The sequence below is a fragment of the Bos javanicus genome, chromosome 22 (assembly GCF_032452875.1).
Source record: "Bos javanicus breed banteng chromosome 22, ARS-OSU_banteng_1.0, whole genome shotgun sequence".
Taxonomy (NCBI): domain Eukaryota; kingdom Metazoa; phylum Chordata; class Mammalia; order Artiodactyla; family Bovidae; genus Bos; species Bos javanicus.
In genome coordinates this window covers 21708823-21733053 of record NC_083889.1, presented here as the reverse complement: position 1 = coordinate 21733053, position 24231 = coordinate 21708823, and the positions used below count along the sequence as shown (strand labels likewise).

General features: G+C 43.2%; 1 protein-coding gene across 7 annotated transcripts in view; it reads left to right on the top strand.

The window, feature by feature from the left end:
- Positions 1–24231, top strand: part of ITPR1 (inositol 1,4,5-trisphosphate receptor type 1) — a 352886-nt gene that overhangs the window by 162114 nt on the left and 166541 nt on the right. For 5 of the 7 annotated variants that reach the window (XM_061396358.1, XM_061396356.1, XM_061396353.1 and 2 more), the window contains 13 exons: positions 2237–2336; positions 3679–3839; positions 4511–4652; positions 6397–6555; positions 9200–9372; positions 10641–10760; positions 11965–12159; positions 14457–14708; positions 15360–15501; positions 16064–16217; positions 18001–18188; positions 21299–21437; positions 22104–22162. In XM_061396358.1, the coding sequence (XP_061252342.1) occupies positions 2237–2336; positions 3679–3839; positions 4511–4652; positions 6397–6555; positions 9200–9372; positions 10641–10760; positions 11965–12159; positions 14457–14708; positions 15360–15501; positions 16064–16217; positions 18001–18188; positions 21299–21437; positions 22104–22162 (1984 nt within the window). The remainder of the gene's footprint in view (positions 1–2236; positions 2337–3678; positions 3840–4510; positions 4653–6396; positions 6556–9199; positions 9373–10640; positions 10761–11964; positions 12160–14456; positions 14709–15359; positions 15502–16063; positions 16218–18000; positions 18189–21298; positions 21438–22103; positions 22163–24231) is intronic. The other 2 variants (XM_061396357.1, XM_061396355.1) reach the window with 1 other exon arrangement.

Here is a 24231-nt window from a genome sequence, read left to right as displayed (position 1 = left end):
CTGTTCCCCATTTTAATGCTTTTTAATGTACATCTCCTGTTACTTGTATTTGCATCTTGTGCACTCATCTTGTCTCACCAATGCTACTGTGGATCCCTTAAGTGCATGATTACTTCTTTAAAAGAGAAGCAAAATTTAAAAACACTGTAAAGTGATTCACGCTCACTGTAAAAAGAAACAACACACTACTCTGTATAAAATAGGTAGGTAATAAGAACTTACTATATAATACAGGGAACTCTACTCAGTTCTCTGTCGTGACCTAAATGGGAAGGAAATCTAAAAAAGAGGAGATACGTGTGTGTGTGTGTGTGTGTGTGTGTGTGTATATGTGTGTATGGCTGATTCACTTTGCTGTACAGCAGAAACTAACAAAACATTGTAAAGCACCTATATGCCAATAAAAATTAATTTAAAAAATACCGTATAAGAAATAACAAAAAATATTTTAAAATATTTTTTAAAATATTTCAAAATCTCATGGAGAACCAACTGGGAAGTAAAAAAAACTCACATAAAATTTAACCATTCAGAGATAACTACGAGAAATATTTTGTTCCTCTGTAGTTTCAGACAGGTCTCTGGGCACACAGATAACCTGTATATTATTTATCACAAATGAATCATAAGCTATTTGTAGCATTTTTTGCCATTGAACAATATGTCCTGTTCATATTTCCAAGTAAATGAATATCAATTGTAACCATTTTAAAGAGTATACTATTCTGTCTTATATACTATAATTAACTGTTTCATTACTGAAACATTGGGTAGTTCATAAGTTTTTGGACTTCCCAGGTGGCGCTGCTGGTAAAGAATCCACCTGCCAATGCAGGAGACGCGAAGATTTTACTGTTATAAATAATGCTTTGTTGAACATCTTTATGCTTCATTTAGTACCTATGCTAAAGGTACATGTAGTACCTTCTCTTAAAGAAGAAATATAAAAATGAGAATCCTAGGTGAAAAGATAGATGCGTTTCACATGTTATACAAAGTGCCAGACTCTCTTCCAGAGTTTAAGGTGTTGACACTCTTACCATGAGTGTGTAGAACTCATCTTTCTAAGCACTGGGGGAGATCCAAACTCCCAGACCTTTGGAATATAATACAATAAAATGATATATTGTTTTAATTTTATTAGTTGAGAAAGTTGAATATGTACTTGGATGTTTATTGGTCACTTAAGTTTCTTTATTAAATTATTGGTTTGTGTACATGTTCCATTTTCATTTCCAGTATTCATGATTGTTTTTCTTACTGTTTCTCAAAATCTCTTTATATATCTGGATGAATACTCTTTTATTCTATACACTAATCTTTTACTTTCCCAGTTCATTTTTCTTTCAATTTTTTTCACAATGGGTTTGAAAAATTTAAATTTTGCTGTATGGAAGATGTAAAATTTAAACTATGTAATAAGATATATCCATCTTTTACTTTTGAGGTTAGAAATCTTGTCTTGTTGTGTGCTTCAAAAGACTTTCTGTCACACAAGATTATTTTCTTTCACACATTTGATGACACCACTTTTTGCTGTATTGATGCCTATGAGTAGTTCTGTTACTGCTTGATCTCTCACGATGGGCACTAGTAGATACTCAGTAAATGTTTCCTGTTACTCTGTCTTGTGCTCAGTTTGTTCTGAGATGGTCATTCATGGGACGTAATTTTATACACAGCGTACCTCAGATGTTGCAGATTCAGCTCCAGACCCCCGCAATAAAGTGGCTAGCACAGTAAAGTGAGGCGCACAAATTCTTGGGTTTCCCAGTGCAGTCATATATGACGTGCGCAACAGCATTATGTTTAAAGAGACAGTGTACATATCTTAATTGAAAAATACTTCATTGCCAAAATGGAACCGACAGACTTGCATGATGAGTTTGCAAATTCACAAACTGTGAATTTGGAAGGAAAACACACACACACACACACACACACACAGTATCTGTGAAGGGCAAGAAAACAAAATACAGTAGAGTGAAACATGCCTGCATTCCGAAATACAGCACAGTACAGTTACGTGAGAGTCATTGTGAATGATGTGCAATTGTAGACACATCCGAATGTACATTGGACCAGAACCTTTCCCTCTTAAGTTTATGTTGTCCACTGTATATAGCAGAAAGCCCTTTTGGTATCCTTTCTTTATTCTTGTAGGATGTATTCTAGGCCAGTGGCTATGGAGAACCTCAGTAGTCCGGTCCCTGAAGTCCTTTTTTCTTCCCTTTAGAAACTCCTATGTCCGGCTCCGACACCTGTGTACAAATACCTGGGTTCACAGCACAAACATCCCCATTGACAAGGAAGAAGAAAAACCCGTGATGCTGAAAGTAAGTCCACGAGCTTGGCTGCCTCCCTTGGTCTCATGGTTCCTGATGAAAGGGTTCCTTTGAGGGCAGACGGGGGCGTATGGATCCCTGAAATAGTTGTTGCTTTGGCAAGAGTGTGGTTGTGGACAAACCTGTATGTGATGAAAGAATTCTTTCCAAGGGACCTGGCTAAAGCAGGGCCAGGGCTTTGAAATAACTAGAACCTTTTATTTTATTTCATGGCTTCTGCCCTAAAGGTTGAGCAATTGTCTGGATTTCTTGTCTGTCTGGAGGCTGATTTTGGCTGAGGGAATGTTTGCTTGTGCCTTGAGGTGCATCGCGTACCTAGTTGGTTCCCTCCAGTCTTTATTATTTACTTCTTCTTGTATTTAAATATGCACTTTTATTTCTCGAAAGTTCTTCCACCCTAATTTCTCTCCCCTTGAAGCCTACCCCTCTTTTCTGACCTTCTCTAGGATCATGGAGCATATATTCACAGACATAGGTTTTTCTGTTTAAAAAATGAAATGATACTCTCACATCATACTTTTTGGTGACGGGGAAGATTATTGGAATTTTTTCTTCTATTTCCATGAACATTGTCATGTATACAGAAAAGTTGAAAGAACAATGTAGCATCTACCCTTAGAATACTCTCAAGATTGATAATTACCATTTTGTATATTTGCTTTTTCCCTATGAATATGTTTTTTTTTATTTTATTTTTAAACTTTACAATATTATATTGGTTTTGCCAAATATGGAAATTAATCCACCACAGGTATACATGTGCTCCCCATCCTGAACCCTCCTCCCTCCTCCCTCCCCATACCATCCCTCTGGTCATCCCAGTGCACCAGCCCCAAGCAAATGAAGCAACTGAATATGTTTTTAAATTATAAACATCTCAGATGCTTATGTAACAAATGAAGCTGTAAAATCATAGTACTACCCCATTTCCTGCCTTAATTTTCTTCACGTTACCAACCTCTAAAGGTAACAACTGTTGACAATTTGAGGTTCATCTTTTCAGGTGTTTTTCTGTGTCCACTTTATTTTAACAGTAAGAGAGCTCCAAGTTTTTTCAGTTGCCCAGAGTTCTATAAATCCAGCATTTGAGTAATATCTTCCCCTCTCAATCTAGTAGAAAGTTAAAGTGTTAGTCACTCAGTCATGTCCTACTCCTTGTAACTCCATGAACAGTAGCCCGCCAGGCCCCTCTGTCCATGGGATTCTCTAGGGAAGAATACTGGAGTTGGGTTGCCATGCCCTTCTCCAGGAGATCTTCCCAACCCAGGGATTGAATGCTAGTCTCCTGCATTGCAGGCAGTGGACTCTCCCACAAACCCATCTTTCATTTCAGATTGGCACTTCTCCCGTGAAGGAGGACAAGGAAGCCTTTGCCATAGTGCCAGTCTCTCCTGCTGAGGTTCGGGATCTGGACTTTGCCAATGACGCCAGCAAGGTGCTGGGCTCCATAGCGGGCAAGTTGGAGAAGGGCACCATCACCCAGAATGAAAGAAGGTGAGGGCTCCCTGCAAGAACTGCACATGCTCGTTCTCACCCACCGTGGATTTTAAAATCCCTGGCAGAGAGAGAAGTGCTCTGAAGAGCTCTGTGGAAGAGCTCCAGGCCTTAGCACTTACCAGTGGCTTCAACTTGTGGTTTTCAATAGTTTCTCTCACTATTCTGAAGGTCTCTAAACAGTAAAGATCTCCTTCCTTCTCTGTTTTCCTGCCTCTGGCTTGGTCTTTGGAACTACCTTATTAAATATCAGTGGTGGAGGTTGTGTGTTGGTTGCTCAGTCGTGTCCAACTCTTTGCAACCCCTTGGACTGTAGGCTGCCAGGCTTCTCTATCCGTGGGATTCTCCAGGCAAAAGTACTGGAGTGGGTTGCCATTTGCTTCTGCAGGGGATCTTTCCTACCCAGAGATTGAACCGGGGTCTCCTGCATTATCCGAGATAAAATGTAATGTCTACTGTTTTGTGAAAATGATAATCTTTTTTGGACAGTGAAATATTGTCTCTGTTGCACTCTTACTGGTAATTGGCCTTAACTGACAATTTCAAGGAAACTGGGAAGAATGGGTTTGCGTCTGTGTGACTGGTTCCTTAAGCCTGAAAGCTTTCATGGTGGTTTTGATTCTGTTAAATATCAAACACTTCCCATGTCTAATTGCTTCTTTCCTCCTAAGATCTGTAACCAAGCTGCTGGAAGACTTGGTTTACTTTGTCACTGGCGGAACCAATTCTGGTCAAGATGTTCTTGAAGTGGTCTTCTCTAAGCCCAACAGAGAGCGTCAGAAGCTCATGAGAGAACAGAATATTCTCAAGCAGGTCAGTGAGAGGTGACATACTGGGTTGGCTCTAGCAAGAATCCATATTATCTGGTCTTATAGAGGAATGTAGATGATTTCTACTGGGGAGGCTTGATCTGTTGACTTTAAAAAAAAAAAAAACAGACAGTTTTTTAGAGCAGTTTTAAGTTCACAGCAAAAGTGAGTAGAAAGTATAAAGAATTCCCATACCTCCTACACACATACAGCTTCTCCCATTAGTAGCATCCCCACCAGAGGGGTACATTTGTTAGAACTGATAAAACTACATTGACATACCACAATTGCCCAAAGTGTATAGTTTCCATTAGGGTTCACTCTTGACGTACATGCTGTGAGTTTGAACCAATGTATTACAATATGATCCATCATTATCACATCATGTAGTTTCATCACCCTAAAAATCCTCTCTGCTTTATCTGTTTGTCCCTCCCTTTCCCCCAACCCCTGGCAACTAGCCATTGATCTTTTTATTGTCTCCACAGTTTTGCCTTTTCCAGAACATCATATTTTAACAGTTAGAATCATACCCTATGTACCTTTTTCAGATTGACTTTTTTTCACTTAGTAAATTTCCTTCATCTTTTCACAGTTTGATAGTTCACTAGATTAACACATATTGAATATCAGCTGTGTGAAAATTTACCTTTTGGGAACTCCAACAAGAATTGCAGTTGACAGCTTTATTTTCCTCACAAAGAGTATCAAGGGCAGTGCATCCTTAAGCTTATTTAATATATCTGGGAGATTTGGAGTGTATGATAAACTCAGAAGGCCTTTAGAGACTCTTATAAGGACCACTATAAATCACCAAAAAATCTTTCCATAAAGAATGAGTAGAAAATGAAGTTAGCTCACAGAAAATACATATATGGTGTAATTTGGTACAAATTTAAATAAACTAGAGTATAAGGGAATCAGAGGGAGGAAAGTAGCAACTCCGAGGTGGATGAAGCACCCAGAAGTGTATACCACATAGTTCTCTAAAACTGTTGGAGATGGGGCCGCAAGCTTGGCTTGGAAATCGCTGGCCTCTAGAGCTGAAAGAAAAACATGTTAATTATAAGTCCTAGAGTTATCCGTAGAAACTTGGGTTTGAGGTTTCTTTCTCCTTTTAAACTATGGTTGAACCAAATTCATTAATACTGCATCCTGTTTCAACAAGAGTTTCAAGTCTTGAAATGAATTATGCCCTGCTGTTTGATGTGATGACTTCCAAGTTAGACCTCTGGCTTAATGCTCATGCTGTTTTACGCAATAGTGATTCCTATAGGGTCCGAAACTGTGATTCAGTGGAGGAGCCTTTATTCAGCACTTGTGGTGAGCACTGTACTCATGACCTGGCTATCTACTTTCATCATTATCACACCCTGTGAGCTAGGTATTATTCTCTACATATTACTGCTGGGAAAACTGAAGGTTACCTTGACCACGATGTATACCTGTAGAAAAGTAATAAAGAAGTGTAATTTTGACCTAGAATCTACTGATTCCAGAGTCTGTGCTCCCAGGCACTGCTGGGAACATCACATTTTCAAGTATTTGAGGACCAGTTATGTTTAGGAAGACTGAGTTCGCCGAGGACCCTGTCCCAGTTGATGGAATGAACACAGATTTCAGGTTCCTGATCATTTAGATAGACTTTCCTGTGTAGTCCACCCACCCTTGAGGTTCTCTTCTTTTCACAGGGAGGCTTAGCCATTAAAACAGTAGGTGATGGCAGTTTTCATTCTTTTCACAAACAGATCTTCAAGCTATTACAGGCCCCATTCACAGACTGTGGTGACGGCCCAATGCTGCGTCTGGAGGAGCTGGGAGACCAGCGGCACGCACCCTTCCGACACATCTGCCGCCTTTGCTACCGGGTCCTGAGACATTCCCAGCAGGACTACAGGAAGAACCAGGTGAGCTCTGAGGACCCTGGGAAGTGCCAGACAGCTTCCTCCCTCGAGTTCACTTTCCTCAATGAGTTTTAAGTGTCACATGTATATATTTATTTAGTGGCTAGAGACTAGTTCATTGTTCAATTTGCTCTTCAAAAGGAAACAGATATTTTTGCAAGCCTGGGAAGATGCATGAGTGAGTTGAGAAGGATACATCAAAATTCTCCTTCTACAGCATCCTTGGAATGAGATTTTTTTTTATATGTTCATATTACAAGTACAGTATTTTTTTAAACTTTTCATTTTATATTGGATTATAGCTAATTAACAATGTAGGGATAGTTTCAGGTGGGGAGCAAAGGGACTCAGCCGTACATGACATATATACATTCTCCCCCAAACTCGCCTCCCATCCAGGCTGTCACATAACATTGAGCAGAATTCCCTGTGCTATACAGTAGGTCCTTGTTGGTTATCCATCTTAAATATAGCGGTGTGTACATGTACAGTATTTCTTATGGCACATTTCTGGAAGGTGTAAGGGTGCAGTGGTTCCATGTGCTTTTATTGGAAATGGAGTGAAATCTTTTCTTCCTGCCCCATCCATTCTCTCCATCTCTGCTGGTAACTTCCTCTTTGTTTTGGTTCTGGCTCGTGTTTTAGACATTCTAAGTCATCATCTATTGTCATGACAAGTAAACACACAAACAAACAATATAGTCTCTCTACGAATTAAATATTTAAACCTCTGTGAGGGTTCCAGACAACTGGAGATGCTGAGGAATCACTATGTCAGTGGTTGTTAACTGGGAGCAATTTCACCACTCACCCCCACCCCGCCCTGGGCTGGGAGGACATGTGGAAATGTCTGGAGATGCTATTGAGTGTCACAGCTTGGGAATGCTACTGGCATGAAGTGGTTGGAGGCCACGGATGCTATTTAACATCTGGGTGAGCCCAGCCCAGTCCCCCGACCCCCAGCAAAGACTTATCCGGTCCAAGAAGTCAGTAGGTACTGCTGAGTTCAAGAAACCTGCGTTCCATAAAGTACTGTAAGCGTACGGCGGTGCCTCTTACAATACGGACTCCAGTCCCTGCTGTGTGTTACCAAAGGTTTTGTTTTTAAGCTTTGACCGCCGCTATATCTGGCCTTTAAATTTAAACTGTTCTCTGTAGTGGAAGCTTTTTGAGTGTCGTCATACAGTGCTAAATCGTCCTAAGCAGTGCTCTGAGATATTAGATACAACTTTATTAGCAAGTATTGGGCTGGCCAAAAAGTTTGAGTTCTCCACAAGATGTTATGAAAAACCCAAACAAGCTTTTGGCCAACCCCGTATTTCTAAATCATTCACTTTGCCTTTGCTACTCTTTAGATATAAAGCATCACACACTGGTGATGCTATGTTCATTCATGAGCATAGGTTGCCATTGGGCACTATGGTCAGTTTAAACCCACCTCTTGTGTGTGAGTACCATATTTACACCATACTTGTGCTAAAGAGATTTTATTCTCTTCCCATGAGGATGCGTCAGAGTCTGTAATGTGTGCCGGGACCTTTTGCTTGTACATCAGAGGACTAGACCAGTCCTTCTTGTTGCTGTTGCTGTGGGTGTCTTGGCTTGGTTGGTTACGGACCCTGTGCCTTTTGGCAGTACTACTGACATATCCCTGGGGGCTGATGAATTCTCAGACACGCATCCTTACTGAGTGAGGGCTGAAAAGTGGCCCAAGTCCACTCTGTTAGTCCTTAGTCACTTTTAAGATTTTGAAATTAATGAATTAAAATGAAACCAAGTTTCAAGGGCCTTTTGAACTTTGAGCAAGCAGTCTGTCTTGGACAGGGAAAATATCTTTGAATAACAACAAAGTATTTATAAGAGGCTTCCTGGCGTCCTGAAATATTTCAATGGGACATCATGTCTGATCCCAAAAGAGAAGTCAGAGATGTTTTCATATGTTCTGTGAATGCAATTGACTGGTTTATATATTCCTGGGCTTCCCTGGTGGTTCAGCTGGTAAAAAATCTTCCTGCAATGTGGGAGACCTGGGTTCAATCCCTGAATTGGGAAGATCCCCTGGAGAAGGGAACGGCTACCCACTCTAGTATTCTGGCCTGGAAAATTCCGTGGACTGTGTAGTCCAAGGAGTCACAAAGAGTTCGACTCAACTGAGTGACTTTCACTTCACTTCTTCACATATTTCTAATTACCCACTGACTTTAATTTTCATCCCAGATAAGGAAAATACAATGGAGTGATAACATTGTTCAAAATATCCAGGTAGAATTCACCATGTTTATTCAGCAACACAGGGCAGTGAGGCACAGTTTAATCCTCTTGAATGAGTAATAAAATCAGAGCTGGAAAACAATCTTGACCTTTAGAAAAATAAGTCACCACATTAAAATTAATACTGTGGACTTAATAAAATGCCCATGTGTAAATACAGGAAATGTTACTTAGTGATACCTGTGTGGCAGGTTTAGTAAACTAAAGGATGTGAGAGAGTTTGCGGCTGTCACCCTGGGTTGGGAAGTTGGGGAAGGATGCTCCCCTCTGATTTTCCTCAAAGGGAGTAGCTCTCCTCGGGGGCTGCTGCCCCTTCCCTTGCTCTGCACCTCACCACACTGTCCTCCCTGCTTACCTCTCTCTCCTCCCTTTGAAGGAGTACATAGCCAAGCAGTTCGGCTTCATGCAGAAGCAGATTGGCTATGACGTGCTGGCCGAAGACACTATCACCGCGCTTCTGCACAATAATCGCAAACTCCTGGAAAAACACATCACCGCGGCAGAGATTGACACCTTCGTCAGCCTGGTGCGGAAGAACAGGGAGCCCAGGTGAGGCGGAGGGTGGGGTTGATCGGCAGAAGGTGCCTCTGTGTTTATGATGCAGGCTCTGAGCTGGTCATGGTGGTCTTTTTTGTTTTTGTTTTTGTTTTAACTAGATGTCCTTTGTTTGGGCCTGCTAGGCCCCATGTCTTGATTGAGCAGGTCTTGAGAGGCACTTTGAGTCATGGAAAGAGCATGGTATGGAAATGGGACCAGGGTAGAATCCTGGCTCCAGAGTTTACCCGCTGGTGACCTTGAGCTTTAATCTCATCTACTAGATTAGTTGTTATGAAAATTAAATGAAGATAAATACATGTGAAGTGCCTGGCACTTATATGTAAGTGACAGCTATCGACCCCTCATTCACTTTGTAGCACCCTGTTATGACCAGTCAGAACTTCCCCAAGTATCAATAAGTCTTTTGCACACGTAGTTATCACCTGAGTGTTTGTATTTACAATAGTGAATTCTATCGATTCTATTGCATTCTTACAGATCCCACCCTCCTTGTACACTTTCTTCTCTCTTTTCTTCTCCTTTTAATTAAGATCCACCCCGTGTCAGGGGACGTGGGAACTAGTTTACAATGTGGATATTAGAAACACTGATGCTAGAGAGCTGAAGGTGTTATTATGAAACTGACTCCTCCCACCTATTAAAAACAGCTAACATCTTATGGATCCTCTCGTGTGCCAGGGACTGAACTGAGTAAGCACTTCACATGAATTACTTCATTTAATCTTCAGAAGAGCCCTCTGGGGTTAAAGGTTATCCATTTTTATTGATGAGAAAACTGAAACATGGTTAGGTTAAATAATTTCCCCCAAATAACAGTACATATTAGAATGTAGTGGAGAAGAACCAGAACCAGGATTCTGATTTAGGCCCCAAGCATCAGACCTCTCCCCACTCTGAGTACCTAGCATCATCACCACGTCTTCCTTAGGTGATCTTACTTGATGGGTTCTTCTGTTCATTTTTACCTCATCGCCTCTTCCTTATAGCAGTCACACCCATCCTTCTTGTGCTTTTCTTTCTTTCTTTCTTTTTCCCTCCTTCCTTGCCTCCCTCTGCTCTCTCCCTCCCTCCTTTCTCTTCCCTCCCTCCACGTCTGGGTAACTGGTGATACCATGCACACAGACACTGAAACCCAAAGCCTCTCTGACTTGTGGTAAAGGTAGCTTGGGTCTACCCTTTGGAGGGAGAGCCACGTCCCCAAGACCTAACCCTTGCTCTGGCTACAAAAAGCATTTGGTTTGGTTTCTGTTTCCCCACAGATTCTTAGATTACCTCTCTGACCTCTGCGTGTCCATGAACAAATCCATTCCGGTGACTCAGGAACTGATATGTAAAGCCGTGCTGAATCCAACCAATGCCGACATCCTCATTGAGACCAAGTGAGTGGGGGTCGGGGAGTGACTATAAAGGTGAGAATGGGAATTAGATGGAGAGTGTGTGCCTCAGTGATTGTCTGTGCCGTGGGGAGTTAAACCCAGCCCCTTCGCTTCTGAAGTCAGGTTGTCTGGCCTTTGATTATCTTCACGCCAGCATCTTGATTAGGGGAGTTACTGGATTTGCTTTTGCTGTGGTGGCCTCCTCTGTATGGTGATGTCACTCACTTTGCTTACTGAGTTGAAAGTGATGTGGGCTACTGGGGAGCATCTTACACACCCTTAATTTCATTTTAAGACTTGAAAGTTCTCCAGTTAGGATCATCAGGTTTAAATTTTAAAGAAGGTAATTCATTGTCAATATTAAGACAGGGGTTGCTAAGAGTCAGACATGACTGAGTGACTTCACTTTCACGTTTCACTTGCATGCATTGGAGAAGGAAATGGCCACCCACTCCAGTGTTCTTGCCTGGAGAATCCCAGGGACGGGGAAGCCTGGTGGGCTGCCGTCTATGGGGTTGCACAGAGTTGGACACAACTGAAGCGACTTAGCAGCAGCAGCAGGGAAGAGCTTGTGAAATTACCACTATTCAAAAAGTGTTCATTGGTCTACAGAAGTTTGGAAAGTAGTAGTTGATTCATTTGTAACAGGGGAGCATATACTGCCAGTAACATACCAATGTTAAAAAAGAAATGTTTTTTAAAAACACTAACTTATGCCCTAAACTTGTGATTTTTGGGGGGGGAGGGGTCTCATGCATAACTTAATTTTGAGCTTGGGCTGAATGCTGACTTTCTCAACCTTGGCCTTTGACATTTGGGGCCAAGCAGTTCTGTGCTGTGGGTGCTGTCCTGTGCCTCGCAGGAAGTGCAGCAGTCTTCCTGTGTATGTGTACCGGTTGCCAACAGTACCTCTCCCATTTAGTTGGGACAGCCAAAGACGTCTCCGGATGTTGCCAAGCATCCCCTGGGGAGACACAGCCTTCCTAGTGGGGCACACCTGAGCTAAAGTATATGAAGTCGATGTTTGCCTCTCCCTATGGTTCTGCCAAAGGGAGAAACGAAGTGGCTTTCTGTGTGTGTGTGTGTGTGTGTGTGTGTGTGTGTGTGCTGAAAGCACAGCTGGAGTTCAACGCACAAATATAGTTAATCAGCGACAAGCAAGGATTTCAGACATAATGAGTTTTCCCCACTCCTCCTACGTTTTCAGGTTGGTGCTCTCCCGTTTTGAATTTGAAGGCGTTTCTACCGGAGAGAACGCTCTGGAGGCAGGCGAGGATGAGGAAGAAGTATGGCTCTTCTGGAGGGACAGCAACAAGGAGGTTCGCAGTAAGAGTGTCCGGGAGCTGGCGCAGGATGCCAAGGAGGGCCAGAAGGAAGACCGCGACGTCCTTGGCTACTACAGGTGTGCGGACCTGTGCACGGGCGCCCTGTGATGTCCTCTCATGAGACGTCCAGCAGAAAGACAAATGTGTATTTCAGGAGTTTGTAGAGTGTGAGCTGTCAGCAGTGCTTACATAGTAGGGCAGTGCTACCTGGGCATGGCTTGGTCACAAGTAAGCTGCTTGGTTGCATCAGCCCCGTCTCACAGTTGTTGGTCTCTACACGGGGTAGCACATGGATGTAGTTTGTGGTAGATACGAGTCAGGCTGTGGGGTCACCTCTCTACATACTGACTTTTAAAAAAATTTTTCATTTTATGCTAGAGTATAGCTGATTAATAATATGATAGTTGTATCACTGTCAGGGACGCAGCCGTACATGTACCCATTCTCTCCCAAACTCCCCTCCCATCCAGGCTGCCACATAGCATTGAGCAGAGTTCCATGTGCTATACAGTAGGTCCTTGTTGGCTATCCATTCTAAATATAGCAATGATATTAACTTTTTGACTTTGGTCCAGTTATCCACCTCTATGTCCCAGTTCCTTTACCTGCAAAACAGAGACAATGTGCCAACCTCTTAGAACTGTTACAGGCAGAGCTAAGAAATGTGCATGTGTATGCACACATCTGTTGATGTCTCTATCTGCATACACACACACATTTGTTTCTGTATTAATGTATATGAATGTAATAAAAACCCTGAGTTCACATCACGACTTTCAGCTCCACTCCAGCACCATAGGGTCGTTCTCATCTTCACCCTCTGTATCCACAACTCCTTCCTCGGACAGCGAGAACCTGCCGTGTTGATTGGTTTCCACCCCCATCCTGGTGTTTCCTTGGTCCCAGCTGTAAGACCTGTTGACTCTGCCACCTCAAGGGAAGGGAACCAGTAAACACTTGAAAAAGAAAAGAAAACAGGAGGTGGATGAAATGCCAGCAGCATTTTCTAATAAAAACTCAACTTTGCAGTTCCAATGCCCTTTGTGACCCTCCTGTATTTTGTTCTCTCCGTTCACGCAGATGGTGGGTGACCTTCCACACTCTATGTATGTTCATATTTTACATTTCTGTGCATTCATAAATAACACATAGTATTTTAATGAGCCTTGAAATTTTATATAAATGGTTCCATACTCAGAGTTTTTCTCTGAAATCTGCCCTTTTTATTCAGTATTGAATCTGAAATGGATTCATGCTAATGGTGTTAGGTCCATTTCTTTAATATTGACTGCTGAATGTTATTCCATTTATTACTATGCCAACATTTTCTTTTCTCTTTGAATTCATTGTGTGCCACAATTTAGTTTTTCGTGTCAGGGAACATCATTGTTCAGATTGGTGCGTGTGTGTAGGAATTTCCATTCCATACCAGGAAATTATGAGATTGGGGCATAGGCATATTTTAAACTGATTAAGCAAGCAATCCTAGATTGGATGTTTTGGTGCACGCTCTCACCAGTTGTAAATGAGCACTTTTGTTTCTCTTTGTCTTTGCATTCTCTGAATATTATGACACTCTAATTTTTGTTGATGTTATGAGCATGTAATAGACCAAGTTTGGAACTTCACAGAGATCACATGTAATTGGGTGAGGAGGAAACCTTAAGACATTTTGAGGAGTCCCCTACTTTTTCCACGATGTTTGTCACATGTGTGTGAAGTCAAAGAGCAGAGCTGTATGAGATAAGACCCCGAAAGTGTCATAAAATTTCTAAGGAGACTCAGTGAAGGTCTAAAACCTGTACCATTTCCTTTGTGGTCTTTAATGTGCTGTATAAAAGCCAAACTGAAGTAGGGCTTCCCTGCTGGTCCAGTGGCTAAGACTCTGAGCTCCCAATGCTGGGGGCCCAGGTTCGATCCCCGGTTAGGGAACTAGATCTCACATGCCACAACTAAGAGTTTGCATGCCACAGTGAAGACTGAGAATCCTTTGTGCCCCAACTAAGACCAGGCACAGCTAAATAAATATTTTTTAAAAGGCATAACTAAGGAAATAGATAATCGTTTTCACCCTAATGAAAATGATTTTTCATTTTTTTCTCCCCCATTTTATAAAATAAGGGCAAAATGGAATCAACTAGCCACGTAGGTACTCCCACATGGGATAGACATGTGTGACTGTTGGCATGGCTTGAGCTGTTCCTTTTTCTGCCGGATACAGAAGCCAGACTTAAGTGTACACGAGCAGGTGAAGAGTGTTGATGTACCAGTTCACACGGCCATACACCACTCCCATGAGATCTGGGCCCCTCCTCTGACTCTCCCGCTGTGTGTTTCTGGAAGTGTGAGCTCTGGGCAACTTGCCTTTTCTCAGGTACCAGCTGAACCTCTTTGCGAGGATGTGCCTGGACCGCCAGTACCTCGCCATCAACGAGATCTCGGGCCAGCTGGACGTGGACCTCATTCTCCGCTGCATGTCCGACGAGAACCTGCCCTACGACCTGCGGGCGTCCTTCTGCCGCCTCATGCTCCACATGCACGTGGACCGAGACCCCCAGGAGCAGGTCACCCCCGTGAAATACGCCCGCCTCTGGTCTGAGATCCCCTCCGAGATCGCCATTGATGAGTGAGCCTGGCTCCTTCGCCCTGTTAAGACCTTGTGTTGCTTTCAGATCTCTTAGCTGCAGTGTTCTGTGTAGCAGAAGACAGAGGACTTATGGTCAGGTTAAGTCTAGTTCAATCACAGAAGAAAGGCTTTTTTTTTTTTTTAATGAAAATGTAATTAAGCGTAGCAAGCATTATTTGTTCCTTCAAGAAGGTAAAAGATGGTATGATTGCCCTTTTATACCTTGTTTGTCTGTTTTATTCAGCAAATACTTAAGTGTCTCCTGCCTGCCAGGCTTAAAGAATCTGGGAACAAACAAGAAAACTATTTTGGACTTAGTGGTTCGATGGTTAAGCCTCTGCACTTCCAACGCTGGGGGCGCAAGTTTAATTCCTGGTCGGGCAACTAGGATCCCACATGCTGTGTGATGTGGCCAAAAAAGAAAAAAAAAGAAAACTATGTTTACACTAGTGGGGAAAGACAGGCAATAACTAAGATAAAAGACTAAATATATACGTTAGTGGTGGCTGCTGAGCAGGGAAAGTAAATAGGGGCAAGAGGGTGGAAAGTGTTGGGGTGGGTGGTTCTGGCTCTAGGGGCTAAGCAAACAGGGAAGGCCTCCCTGGGAGGAACCTGACCTTTGATTGCCTTTTCTTTCTCCTTTCCTTTTAGCTACGATAGTAGTGGAACCTCCAAAGATGAAATTAAGGAGAGGTTCGCTCAGACCATGGAATTTGTGGAGGAATATTTAAGAGATGTGGTGTGTCAGAGGTTCCCTTTCTCTGATAAGGAGAAAAATAAGCTTACATTTGAGGTAACTCATGGTGAAGTGATCTGTATGTTTTGTAAGAAACATGGTGAACTAAATCATGTAAAATGATAGAACATTATGTATGCTCTGTACGTTGTATTAAAAGTGACAGGAAAGAAACCAGACTGTGCTTAGGATCTGTCGTAGGTGAATCGTTTGAGGGACAGAAATTCTTATCACCTTTGAGTTGAATATTTCTCCTTGGAACCACTTGGCCTTTTTAGGGGTTAGATTTCCAAGCATTGCAATGATATCTGTGTCCTTGTTGGATATACCTTGGCTTGCCCTCTATTATCTTTGGGAAGCTACACAGACCCAGTGATGAGGTTGGTTTTATATTCACCAGTCATCAGAACTGATCAGCAGCTCTGCACATTTTCATTTCTTATTTTTTCTCCTTATGAAACTAAATTAAATTTGATCAGAAACTGCAAGTAAATTAAATGACTTCTCTTACGGTAAAGAAGGTCACAATCAGTCATTTGTAAAATAGTCCACCTGAAATGGAACTGAAGGATACTGTTTAATTAATCCATCTCCCCCCTCTCTCTTTTAAATACAATAGGTTGTCAACCTAGCTAGGAATCTCATCTACTTTGGTTTCTACAACTTCTCTGACCTTCTCCGATTAACCAAAATCCTCCTGGCCATATTGGACTGTGTGCACGTGACCACAATCTTCCCCATCAGCAAGATGGCGAAGGGAGAGGAGAATAAAGGTGAGAACAACGTGGAGGAGCTGAGGTGGGGGCTCTGACGGTGCCCACACCTGGGGATGCACTTGCGCCTCCTCCTGCCTCTGTCATGCTTACCACGTGCTGTTGCATTACCACGTGGTGTCACATCCTTTCTTCGTCCTCTTCTTCTTGACTCTTCATTACGAACGTGTTCAGATACAAACACAAGTGGAAAGAATAGTAGAGTGGACACCAAGGACCCGTGACTCAGAGTCAATGGTTGTTAACACTCTGCTGTATTTTTTACATTTATAAATGAAGTTGCACATTCCACTGCACCATTTGAAAGTCGCCTCACAGCTGGAATGCTTATTCACTGCTCTTGATGTGCCATGATGTTCTGTGCTTACGTTAGTATGTGAGTAAATGAAATCCAGACTGTGTCTGGGTATCCTGTTTCCAATTTGTGAGTAGGAAAATCTGCCTTGATGTGTTTGTTGTTCTCCTCTGTTTTAGTGTCGTAATAGACACATACTGGGTACTCGTGTGGATTATTGTTCAACTAGTCTCTTCAGCTGGAATAGAAAAAGTGCGTTTACTTGCATTCTACTGCCTGTTAGGGCCTGTGCGCAGTCATTTGCCACATGACCCTGTCAGTTGAGCTGGGTTTTCTCCTTTTATAGTTGAATAAACTGACCCTCACAGGTGGCACAGTGCCCTCAAGATCAGGTGGCTGTTGGCGCAGCACCGGATGTGTGTCTTGTTAACTCCTGTATTAACACAGCACCAGATGTGTGTCTTGTTAACACCCACAGCAGGCATGCAGTGGGTGGCCATACAATTGGGCAGGTTATTTAACCCATAAAATTGCTCCTTTGGGCAATTTCAAAGCCCACGCTCTTTCACCTACTTCCTTAAACCCTGAATTTTTTTTTTGCCACTTTATTTTTTTATTGAAGGATAATTGCTTTACAGAATTTTGTGGCTTTATGTCAAACATCAATAATAATCAGCCATAGGTACACCCATGTCCCTTCCCTCCCGAACATCCCTCCCATCTCCCTCCCCATCCCACCCTTCTGGATTGTCACAGAGCCCCTGTTTGAGTTCCCTGAGTCATACAGCCAATTCCTATTGGCTATCTATTTTACATATGGTAGTGTAAGTTTCCATGTTACTCTCTCCATACATCTCACCCTCTCCTCCCTGTCCCCGTGTCCATAAGTCTGTTCTCTATGTCTGTTTCTCCATTGCTACCCTGCAAATAAATTCATCAGGACCATTGTTCTAGATTGCATACATATGTGTCAGTATATGATATTTATATTTCTCTTTTTGAGTTACTGCACTCTGTATAATAGGCTCTAGGTTCGTCCACCTCTTTAAAACTGACTCAAATGCATTCATTTTTATGGCTGAGTAATATTCCATTGTGTATATGTACCACAGCTTCTTTATCCATTCATCTGTCAATGGACATCTAGGTTGCTTCCATGTCCTAGCTATAAAGAGTGCTACAGTGAACATTGGGGTACATGTGTCTTTTTCAATTTTGGTTTCCTCAGGGTATATGCCTAGGAGTGGGATTGCTGGGTCATATGGTGGTTTTATTCCTAGTTTTGTAAGACATCTCCATACTGTCTTCCATAGTAAGCCCTACATTTTTGATAGGTATTAACCTATCAGGTTCCCAGGGTCATAGAATGTATTGGGACAGAGACGTGTGAAATGACTTGTCCTGAAGAGCCTCTGCCCCTGGCCAGGTGTGCCCCAGAGTGTGCTCCAGGGGTCTGTCGTGACCGGGGTCTGTCCTGGCCCTTCCTAGGCAGTAACGTGATGCGGTCCATCCACGGGGTCGGAGAGCTGATGACCCAGGTGGTGCTCCGGGGAGGAGGCTTCCTGCCCATGACACCCACGGCCACCGCCCCTGAGGGCAACGTGAAGCAGGCCGAGCCGGAGAAGGAGGACATCATGGTGATGGACACCAAGCTGAAGATCATTGAAATACTCCAGGTAATCATGGGCCAGAAGTAGGGGCAGGAGTGTGCTTCACAGGGGAGCATCTGTGTGCAGTGGCCCTGCTTTGATGGAGCCCCAGGCTTTAGGGAAGAGAGTGGAGGTAGATTCTTAGCCTCGGGTGCCATTTCTGAACCAGCCCTCTTACTGCTTGTCATCTCCTGTCTGTCCCCAACATGCCCTGTCCTGCCAGCCATGCCAGACTGTCAGCAGTTACCCTCGCTTTCCCTCATCATTGCTCTCTGTTGTCAGCCATACTTTTCGTTTGCTCAGAATTCACTCACACTCTGTCCATAGCTGAGATCCCTGCTTTTTGTTCATAACTCAGTTCAAAGTTCCATAAAGTTTGTAACTCCTCCCTCAAGCCTTCCCTTTCTCCCTCCCTCAACCATTCATATATTCAATGAATACTTATTGATACTGATTCCATGCCAAGTACTTTTAAGCACTGAAAATCCAGCAATGAACAAAATCATTCCTGCTTACATTTTGATAGGGGGCATAAGCTTATAAGGGCTTCCCAGGCTGCACTAGTGGTAAAGAATCCTTGCCTGCCGAAGCAGGAGACAAAAGAGATGTGGGTTTGATCCCTGGGTCCAGAAGATCCCCTGGAGGAGGGCATGGCAACTCACTCAAGGTATTCTTGCCTGGAGAATCCCATGGACAGACACCTGGCGGGTTATAGTCCAAACGGTCACAAAGACTCAGACACGACTGAAGCAATTTAGCACACACAAACACATAGGCATGTAACAATGTGTATACCAAGGATGTTAAAATATAAAAGAGAGTCAAGACTGTTTGGAGGCCCTTGGGGGTACATGTTTTGATGAGATTATCAGAGAAGGTCTTCCCATTCAGAGAGCAGTGAGGGAACTCATATTTAGGGAAAGAGTCTCTGAGACTCAGATGGAGCAATAAATGCAGAGACCCGAGGTGGAAGCACAGTTGGCAAGTCTGGGAACAGGTCAAGGTCAAGAAGGAACGGGAGAAGATGAAGTGGGGAGTCAGGGCAGAAAATTGTTTTGAGTGGATTTGCTGTAAAGATGCACAGAGAAAAGTCGGGGCGGGGGCTGAAAGGTGATTGTTGGTCATATTTAAGTTAAGGGATATCAGCAAGATTGTATGCAGAATGGAAGTGATCACGTTGAGAGGGGGGACTTACTGAAAAAGAGGAGAGAGGATAATTGTAGAAGCAAAGTCCTGGCCTAGGGAAGTGGGGATGGGAGCCCTCTGCTTCCTATGTGAACCTTCCAGCCTTCCAACAAATTATGTTTTCTTCTTTCTGCTCCCTGGGAGTTTTAAATTCATTAACAAAATTAGCTGCTCCTTAATGAAAAGAATGCTGTAGTCACTTTTCTCTTTTATTTCACACTGCCTGATCTCAACTCCAGAAAGGATGGAGGAGATGAGGAGTTGAGATGGAGGAGAGAAATAGGCATGTTTACAGATGGAAGGATTTTTAAAAATTCTAAAATCACAGTTAACTGATGGTTTGAAAGCAACAGTGGTACTCCTCAAAATAATTACTGAAGCCAATAAAGAATGATTTAAGTACAGGAAAATCATTGAATTTATGTCTGAGCAAAAGTAGAGAAAGATTTCAAGGATTTCAGGCCATGGCTTACAGGTCCCAAGTATGTAGATATCATGTGTGTTTATCAGAATTGATGTGATGTGAAAATTGGTTACATCTTGAGGTCTACTCACTGTAGTGATTACTGTAATAAGCTGAGAACATTTAATTGATGGATTCTTTCAGCAAATACTTAATGATCTACCATATGCAAAGCACTTTGCCTGGCTAGATGAGGGGCTGTATGAGGAATGCAGAGACAATTAGGACAGGGGCTCTGTCTCCAGGGTGTTTAAAGTCTAATAGGAAAAGGAGGTGTGATGAAGCTGTGTGTACATGGAAATAAAGCCATGAGAAAAATGTTCTTCTGAGATAAGGGTGGGTCTGGTGATCCCATTCAGTAAGGACCTGAGGAGATTTTAAAGAGGAGGTAAGATTTTATCTGAGCCTTTGGCCATGGACAGGTGTTGCGTAGAAACAAGGTGCTGTTCTCAGACAGGTGGAGCAGGTTAAGCCAGAGCATCATTGCTCAAGGTCAGTAAGCCCTTCTCCTTGGGCAGGGGCGTGGCGTGTGCTGAATGGAAGTTATCAGAAATGAGGTTGGAAAGGCAGACTCTGGAAAACTTTGGGTGCCTGAAGTGTTAGGACTTGATTCTGAGGGAGCCTTTGACTGTTTTCAAGCAGGGAGCTAACCTAAGAAGAAATACCGTTGGGAGGTAGACCTGGTAAATTTGGTAGTGTAATGACTGAGGTGGGAGAGAGAGGCTGTGAGCGGGGTAAAATACAGCAGGGGAGAGATCCATGAGGAGTGGCAGAGGCAGAGCCAGCAGGGCTTAGTCATTGATGAGATGTGTGCTTGTCGAGGAAGGTCCTGAGACTGACTGAGGGCAAGAGAAGCCATGCAGAATGGACAGTTAGTTTGATAAAGAGAGAAGAGACTGTCGGTAAGGTCCTTTTACAGTTCCGACTGGTTGACTAATCTTTCTTTTTTGGCTCCAGCCAGAAGCATGGAAAAAGTATCCTTGTGTTGGAGCGGATGGGGAGGGAACACAGGGAGTGAAAGAAGAGGGAGCCCAAGAGTTTGCGTCTACATCAAAGGAAACAGTCATTCATAGAAAATAAAGAGCCAAGCTAATTCTCGTACTGAAAACACATTTTTCTCTGTCAGTTCACTTAAAAGCAGCCAACTTCGCCCTTCTTAAGGCTCAGCGTCGGCATTCGATACTTGCTGAAATTAATGTTTTATAGAGGATGGAGTGGGGAGTGAGTGATTTATTGTTCTGATTATTAAATTAATTGCCGGGATGCTGAAGCTTTTACTAGAAGCTTAAGGTGCTGCGGGCAAAATTGATGTATCCCATGCAAGTCTTTGAAGACTGTTGAAATCTTAAGCCAAATATTTGGCTCGCTTAGGGTTTAAGGTAATTGACGCAGCAGATGCCAGGCCCAGCCAGAGTGCAGCGGTTTGGCGGGGTGTTCCAGGTGGTATGCTAATGTAACCAATCTGTTTCCATTTCCATTGAATCTCTAGTTTATTTTGAATGTGAGGTTGGATTATAGGATCTCCTGCCTCCTGTGTATATTTAAGCGGGAGTTTGATGAAAGCAATTCCCAGACTTCAGAAACATCCTCCGGAAACAGCAGCCAAGAAGGACCAAGTAATGTGCCAGGTGAGTGATGCCAGGATGGGATTTCTGCCGTAAAATTGGACCCGGGTCTACTGAAAGCTGAAAGTCCAGAGAGTACGTTCTAGAACAAGGATAAAATGTGAATATATTTGAAGGTGACTATATGTAAAAATGACATCCTGGGAGTTACCCATTTGGGGCAAACAAATAATTGCAAGAGCCCAGATTCCTTCTGAAGTAGATCTTAATTTCTTCCGTCTTTGAGTGTCTTAGTCATGAGACAGCTGAGGATTCTAATGTTATGGTTGTGTGAAATACTGGGGAAAAAAAAAACACCCTAAAACAAAATTCTCCAAGAAAATTGACTGTCCACTAGCAACTTTTACTCTGAGTAGAAGTTTTTCCCTGCCCAGGATATAGTGGTGATGGATAAGAGAAAGATAGTAGTAGAAGTAAACCCACCTAGCAAGGTCTGAGCTTCCTTGAAAAGAGGTAGTGCCTCTCACAGGGTTCATGCACTGAGGAGAAACCTGGAGCCAGTGGACAGTGTGATCCAGGTTGACCTGGCTTCAGAGCTTTGCAGTAAAAGAAGCTGGAAAACTTGAGGTTAATCCATGAGCAGAGGCAAGGCTCTTTGGGGGGAAGTTCACAGGCAGCACATTTCCATAACTTCCTGCATCTAAAGTTCTGTTCTCTCTAACTCTTCAGGTGCTCTTGACTTCGAACACATTGAAGAACAAGCTGAGGGCATCTTCGGAGGAAGGAAAGTATATTTTCAGTTTCTGTTTTGTAGGTGGTTCTGAGATGGAGGAGGCTCCTCTCCATTAGCTCTCAAAGACTTCTCCTTGGACTCAGAAAGGTTTAGTCCTTGGGTTTAGGTTCTTTGCCTCCTCACTTTATAACTTCTAGAACTCAGGTCAGAGTGATCTTAGTTGGCTTCATATATATGTGTTTCCTGCCTACAGTAGAAAGAACTGAAGGAGGTTTCTCAAAGTATACACATTACAAGACTTTTTTAAATGGTGAGGAAATAGGGTTGAAAGAAAGAGGGGGCTCAAAACAGAGTGCAGAAAGCATGCTCATGGGTGCTACTGGGCTGCAGTCACCCCCAAGCTCTTTAGGAGCCAAGCAGCCACAAGAATAAAAACAGGCATGCAGTTCTTTCATTGTCTGTAACCTGAAATTACTGTGTGAACCCTTTCCAAAAAGATGAGATTGCTCACTGTTGACTGAAAACATCATTATGAGACTCAAATCCCTGTAAGGCTCAAACACCTGCAAACTTGGTATAAACACTCTGTATGTATAACTCTTGGTGTATACACATTTGCTTTGGTTATGTACTGCTTTTGACAATCAAAACTTAATGGATTAAGGACTTCCCTGGTGGTCCAGTGGTTAAGAATCCTTCTGTCAGTGCAGGGAATGCAGGTTCGATACTTGGTCGGGGAAGATTCCACATATCACGGGGCATCTAAGCCCATGTGCTGCAGCTACTGAAGTCCACTCTCTGGAGCATGAGAGTCACATCTACTGAGCCCACGCTCACACACGATAACAAAGACCCAGGACAGCTAAAGAAAAATGGATTAAAACAGTCATTTTATTGTCTCTCACGACTCTGTGGTTGACTGGGGCTCAGCTAGATGGTTCTTCTGCTGATCACTGTTGGGTCCGTCATGCGACCATAGTAGCTAGTGATTGGGGTTGGCATATCCATGTTGCTGTCTTTGCATTTCTGGCTCCTTGGAGGTGATACCTTTAAGGCTGGGACTTCTCTCTTTTGCTCTGCACATGGATATTTTGGGCCTCTGCATAGCTTGGTAACTGGCTCTATGTGCAAAGGCCCCAAGAGGCTAGACCAACAGTGTACAAGCACCAAGCAAGCCTCCGCTTGCATCATGTTGCTGATGTCCTATTGGTCCAAGCAGATCGCCTGGCTGAGCCCAGTGTCCATGTGGGAGGAACCTACATAAGGGTGTTTAGACCAGAGAGGGTGAACTGATATTCACTGTCTTAGCGCTTAATGTAAAATCTGTGAAGTTTGAATCAGCAACATTATTTACTCTATGGAAGAGATTGCTGTTCTGAAACTCAGGGAGTTTTGAGTTTAGCCTGGTGCCACTTCAGTCTGCTGGGTGGTGTCTTGGCTCTCTACTGCTTTCCTGGTGTGGAAGGGCTATGAAAGCTTCTTCACACCTTTCTGGAGTGCATAGCATGAACACAGGATTTATGTACTAAGTCCTATCTATGCCTCCCTTGCTGGTCTGCAGCCATGAAGGTCTCAGCATTTGACCTTCATTTGATTGTAAACACAATACAGGCCCAGAACCTGACTGCCAGTGCTCAGGTTCACGGTGGCCTGCCGTTAGCGCCAGGACTTGCTTATTAAGTTTTTGGTTGTGTAAGTAGCACACAATCAGCGTAGCGTAGATCTTGGGAGAAGCCTTGATAATATACTGATTAACCCCAGCTAGGAAGCTAGAATAGCACTGAGTGGGGATGACTCATGGCAACACTTCTCAAAGTGGGGCCTGAGGGACCAAACTGCTTGCTGCCAGTTTGAGACGAGATAAGTGAATCTTTGGGCACTTTCATGGCCACTGGGGGGCTTCCCAGATGGTGCAGATGGGCTTCCCTCATAGCTCAGTCGGTAAAGAATCTGCCTGCAATGCAGGAGACCTGGGTTTGATTCCTGTGTTGGGAAGATCCCCTGGAGAAGGAACTAGCAACCCACTCCAGCATTCTTGCCTGGAGAATCCCATGGACAGAGGAGCCTGGAGGGCTCCAGTCCATGGGGTCGCAAGAGTCAAATACGACTTAGCGACTAAACTAC